Consider the following 6,049-nt stretch of genomic DNA (forward strand, 5'->3'; position numbering starts at 1 on the left):
GTGATCTAATTCAAACCCCCTGACAAGGCAGGGTCACCTACAGCAGGTGACACAGTAACACATCCAGGTGGGTCTGGATTATCTCCAGAGAGGGAGCTCCATGACCTCCCTGGGCAGCCTGTGCCAGTGCTCTGCCACCCTCCATGTAAAGAAGTTCCCATGCTGAGGTGAAACTTGTTGTACTTTAGATTGAGGCCATTGCTTCTCCTCCTGTTGCTGGGCATCACTGGAAAGAGTCTGGCACCCTCCTCTTGCCACCCACCTCTGAGAGGTATTAATGAGGTCTTCTCTCAGTCCTCTCTTCTCTGGACTAAACAGACCCAGCTCCTGCAGCCTCTCCTCATAGGAGGGATGCTCCAGACCCAAATCACCTTTGTGACTCTTCTGCTGGGCCCTCTCCAGTGGCTCCTTGTCCTTCTCACACTGAGGAGCCCAGAAGTGAATGCAGCAATGCAGATGTGGCCCCAATGGGGCTGAGTAGATGGGCAGGATCACCTCCCTTGACCTGCTGGCCATGTCTCCCCAGTGAGCCACAGGACACCACTGGCCCTCCTGGCTACAAGAGCACTGCTGGCTCATAGCTTGTCATCCACTGAGACACCCAGGTCCTTCTGTACAGAGATGCTGTCTGAGATGTCAGGCCCCAGCCTGCACTGTTACTCTATATCATTGAGTTTCTCGGAAGGAAAAGAGCACTGAGCAAGTCAGTGGCTGTGATTAATATTTTTTATTTTTTATTTTTTTACATGCAAAATTAAATCTTGTTTTGCCTTTATGTGTTATATTTTTAGTTTATAGTGAGAAAGAAGCTTTCAAGCTCGTTATATTCAGCTAGTTAAAATAGGCTCTTCCCTTTTTCCTTCATTGCAAAATGAAAGTAACAAACAACTTCTATATTTATGTATGTCTGAAAAATTTCTGAGTTTATTGTGTAGAAAGAGAATTTCTAGGAGAAGCACACAGACAGCCTGGACCAAACAATCTGACTTACATATATAAAATGTTCTCTTAAACAACAGCTTTTCAGAAGAAAAGTGAATTTTATTATTCTTCACTCAAATCTTGTATCTTTATTTCTTATAATAAGATGTTCTTTGATAAGAATATTACTACTTGCTAATATGGATTGCAGATTTTTAATGTCATTAAATGTATGAATGTGCTTTTAACATTTGTTAATAAGCTCCACCTACACCACCATGTTATGCATGAGCCTAACCCCTTAAGACAAGCAAAATTTTTTAATCTACAACTTGCTATAAGCATCACTGAAAGCTTCATTATAAAGAGAGAGCTAATAAACTGAGCTGAATTTCTGATCAAATCTTCCATTCCTTTTTTTGTCTCTTTGATAAGGTTTGGTATTGTCACTCCACCTGCCAAGTGCTTTTAAGGTTTCAGTAATAATTTGACATAATAAGTGCAGACATTTTTGTGCATGCTGCTTATTTTACATATGGACAAAAACATAAGAAAATTCCTATTTAAATGTACTTAAGCAAAAGCTTTAAAATGTATTTAAAAGCACATTTTCTGAGGGTTACAACTGTCAGCTTTCGGTTTGCATAGATTACAGAAAGAGCAGAGAGCAAGATTCTTCTTATATCAATAGGGTTAAAGGACTGCCAGCATTGCAAAGGATTTGTTTCATTACAACCATGAAAAGCCTGCTTAAGTTTCATCCACAAATGCTAAATCAGTGAGATTCATCTTCCCTTGATTCGGTGCTGTTGACTCTGTTGGTGTCCACATACTTGTGTATCCTGCTGTAATACGGCTTATCTGAATTAAAGGTATACAACATTGAAATCTTCTGCCAGTCTTCATTGCTGGGGGTATGAAATGGTGCTGGGTCAGTGGTTTCAAAAAAGCAATTTGTATTTCTTTTTGCTAGCTCAGTTGCATGCTCTTTGGCTTTCATCTCAAAGAGTTCATCTTCTTTTTCTGTGTAACTTTTCCAGAATATGAACTGAAGATAGCTGACCGGGGAGCAACAGCGGCTGGCACATGTTGAAATCAGTGCCACAGTCATGATGATGGCTATCAGGAACCATCCTATCACCTTGGAAAAAGAATATATATGTTAATGGTGCTTTTGCATGGTCATATGTGGGAGTATAGAACATAACATTGAAGAAATATGAAAAGTGTAAGCAAAGACACCCTGGAGTGCATGTGACTGTCTGCTTGCTGCCAAAAGAGGGGATCCCATGCATGCATTTCAGCCAGACATACAGAGTTTCTGCACCCCTCAGCTGATCTTGTCAGATTAAAGATGAATACCAAAAAAAGAGAAGATGGACGGAAGTTATTTTGCTCAGCTTTCTTAACTTTTAAGGCAAGATACAGTTTCTGCAACTGTGGTCATGTTTATGGCACAGAGGGTGCAGAATCACTCTGTCTGCTTGTGCTGCAAATCAGAGCTTCTGCTGGCTATGTTCTCATGGGCTGTAGGTACTCTCCCTGATGTCTGAGCCTGCAAAAAATAGCTAGCTTTTGCTTGACACAGAGGAAAGGCTGTGTCCTCTGTGTTTTGTAGGCAGGACACAGATTTGGCTATTGAATATGTGAATTCGTTCTTGTTTTTTATACCTGATTTTAACATCCTTAGACAAGTCTCACAGGTCCCATCAAAACCAAGTGTCCTAGTAGATGCTGGTCCCTCCTCTACCCAGAGGTACTTAGCTGGAAGCTCCAGGCAGAGATCCTGCAACATGCTCTTTTACCTCAGGAGGATTTTTTCTTCAAATGAAGAAGTATTGAGTGCTAAATGAAAAGGAGTTTGCATTTTTTTGGCTCTTAATTTTGTTGGAAGTAGACTGGATATTAAAAATAGTGGTCAGTAATAAAAATACACTCACACTTTTCCTATTTTTGTTTGACTGGATGTTTCTTTTAGATTCCACTGCAATGTCAGTAACAGTCAGTCTTCCTTGGTTTTGCTCCTTTCTTACTGTGATACATTGCAGAATAAATTCGTGCTAAAGTTATAATCTTGTCTGATAAGAATCCTAGCATATTTCCAGGAAACCTCCTCTGACGTGATCATAGTGATATGCACCGAGGTTAGCATGAATATTTGTCTGCAAGGGGCATATTTCCAGGGGACCCCCTGAAAACGTAGAAAGCACCCTGTGACAGTTGCAGTTTGTGAAGCATGGAGAAGCGGTGCTAGAGAGCCCCTCCCTGCCTCACCCGACGCTGTTTGCCCGGTTCAGCGCCAATCTGACTTTTGCTTGTGGCCTTTTACAATTGTGTTTTGATTATAGAATAAGTTCTTTTTTATTAATCAAATTTGCTACTCATTTATAACATTCCCCTATCTAAAATCAATGGTATAATTTTTCCCTTTCCAGCCTTTTTCTTGGAGAAGCAGCATGCTAAGTATTTAACAAAAACACTTTTTTGTTTTAATAGGCATTTGTTCCAAACAGGAACTTACAAAAATCCAAGTAACTATACTTAACAAAAATTAACTTATAAACTTAACTCCCTTAACTGACTCATAATGTTTTCCTGAGAAAAGCTTACAAAACCTGATTTTCCTACTGGAGTTAAGACAAAATCCACACAATGTAGAAACAAAACTGGAGTGCTGCCAAAGAACCAAAAAAAACCCAATTCACAAGTGTTACTGTTTTGGTCATGCAGCTTGCCTTCAGAACAAGAAACTTTAACAAGACAGATACATATTTTAACTATTCTTCTAGAATACAAGTATGAAATTATTAAGAGGCTCAAGCACTGAGATTCATAGTCAAACAAGCTGTTCTTATTTGTTTCTCTTTCCAGATGTCTCCTTGTAACCACTCTGTTGCAAGGAGGCATCAGCTTCCCCTCTCTTAGTGATCTCAGGTTCCCCTCAACTAATGCACTTTTGCAGAAGTTTGAGGTATTTAGAGTCATAAAAGTGGAGGAGAAGAACTCACACCATGTCTAAGTTAACTGAGAAGAAAACTTCCTGAGAAAAGTCCCATTCTCTAGGCTCGTTCCCTGCCCATGAGGTTTTGTAAATGACAGTGCCAAACCATTACCATGCAAACATGCAAAACCAGAAAGGATCATAAAAATACAGCTATTGCTTTTCTGTTACTGCTTTTTTTGCCAATGAATATTTGCTGCCTGTGTGCTTTTGGTACATGGTATTATATAACATAAGAGAGAAGGACTGTTTACAGTGCCCAGCAGGCACCACTACACATTGAGTAGCCAGGGTTGAAGCCCATAGTGTGAGGAGAACAGCAAGACTTTACCTGGGACTGTGCCTGGAGGCTGAGCCATTCACTTGATAGCTTTGCTGATAATTCTTCATCACAGGGTATTTTGTACAGGGTTTTTTGGCAACTGAAGTTAGTCGCATTATCTTTACAGAAAAAGCGTTGTATCCGTCTGCTTCCACTGGCCGCACACTCGTAGAAGTTGGCTCCTAACAGGGCCACCACTATCCAGGTGAGTGGGGCCACCAAGGTTTTGGCTGCCATTGGCACCAACAGCTGGCAGTAGCGGGCACAGGTTCCACAGGAAATGCACTGCTTCTCTGGAGACAGCTTGCCTGTCAACAGACGCCATATCTTGGCATTCACCATGAGGCTGAGCAGCAAGAGCACGAAGGCAGGAGCAAAGAGGAAGGAGGAACCATATACCATGTTCCAAGAATTGCAGGGACACTTGAACACCACAGATGAGAAGATGTACTCACTGGCAGCCGTCAGGAGGGACACGGTGCTGTAACCAAGAATGGTTTGGTGCTGGATGCAGAAATTCACCACTTTATGTAACATATCCATTTTTCTGCCTCTCCTTACTTTGAGAAGAGCAAAACCTCTGTCAGAAAAGGACAAAAGAGAAAGTGTCCTGCAGATCCCACAGCTTAAATAAGCTTGCAGAACTTTCAGTTTCAGTTGGTGTAACGATATAGTGAGGCACAAAAACAGCCCTTCATAGAGGAAATAACTGTCACTGCACAGTCGAGTAGACACACACAGGAAAACTACTCCAGTTGCCAACAGAGTACAATAAAGAAACTTCCTTTTATAAGAATCGTTTGTGTTTGTCCACACGTGCATTGTAACTAGCAATGGATTAAATCTCATCATCTTTTCAGTGAGGCACCAAAGTGTGAATGAAATGTGAGAAAATCACCCAGAACCATATACAGATTTCTATTGTGCCATATTTTTAGCTATACAATATGGCTTGTTCTCTTATGGAAGAAAATTCAGTTATAATTATGTCAATTTTTCAAGATAATCAGTCAATTTTTTTTTTAAAGAAGTAATGTTGGAAATTTTGTAACTCTTATATTTTTTATACTTTAAAGTACATTACGTCATGGATATTTTTGTCTTTGCCAAGTGAAAGCACAGCTGGACCTTGTTCTTTGTTTAATCTTTAAACCACAGAGCCTTTGGGTCTTGCTGGGCTTTTTTCTGCAATAAAGAAAAAAGGGTATTTTGGAGGTCAGGGATTTGAAAATTCACAGCTCCCATTCAGCTCTTTGGGCAGCTGAGAGGATGGCACAGAGGCTCCAGAGCAGGCAGCGCTGGATCAGGTGTCTGCTGGGCTCACAGCAGATGTGCCGGGCTCAGTGCTGAGATGCTGCTGCTGCTGCTGCAGAGGAAAACATGCTACTAAATTAAATACTTGCCTTGGCCTGGAGGAGCCCTTGTTATTATGCAGCAGTATAATACAAGGACACAGCAACCAAAACCAGATGTAAAACCAGGAAGAATTAATCAGACTGAAGGTTAGTCTGGCCACATCTCAACTACAGCCAGCAGCTGAGTGGGGAGTACAGGGACAGGGAAAGGAAGTTTGGCAATGCCTTCACACCCTGTGTGATTTCAGGGATTTCCTTTGTAACTAATACCTTTTGTTTTAACCCATGCAGACTTACTGACATCCAAAATATTGTATGGAACGTGTGCTTAACCTTCATTCTGTTATGGATACATAGTATAATATTGGCTTTTCTCAAGTATTAAGATAATGCTTGTATAACGTTAAAATGGCTTTGCTGTAATAGTTGATACAGTACATTTGAACTGTC

At 40.8% G+C, this 6,049-nt stretch overlaps 1 protein-coding gene across 1 annotated transcript; it reads right to left on the reverse strand.

The window, feature by feature from the left end:
• Window positions 1-896: 896 nt before the first annotated feature.
• On the reverse strand, window positions 897-4,952 carry LOC107201764 (calcium homeostasis modulator protein 6-like). The gene is made up of 2 exons (XM_015621530.3): window positions 4,254-4,952; window positions 897-2,062 (listed from the first exon to the last, which is right to left on the reverse strand). The coding sequence occupies exons 1-2, from the start codon at window positions 4,785-4,787 to the stop codon at window positions 1,697-1,699; spliced, it is 900 nt and encodes a 299-aa protein (XP_015477016.1). The 5' UTR covers window positions 4,788-4,952; the 3' UTR covers window positions 897-1,696.
• Window positions 4,953-6,049: the final 1,097 nt, after the last annotated feature.

This window comes from Parus major, chromosome 3, assembly GCF_001522545.3.
Source record: "Parus major isolate Abel chromosome 3, Parus_major1.1, whole genome shotgun sequence".
Classification (NCBI taxonomy): Eukaryota; Metazoa; Chordata; class Aves; order Passeriformes; family Paridae; genus Parus; species Parus major.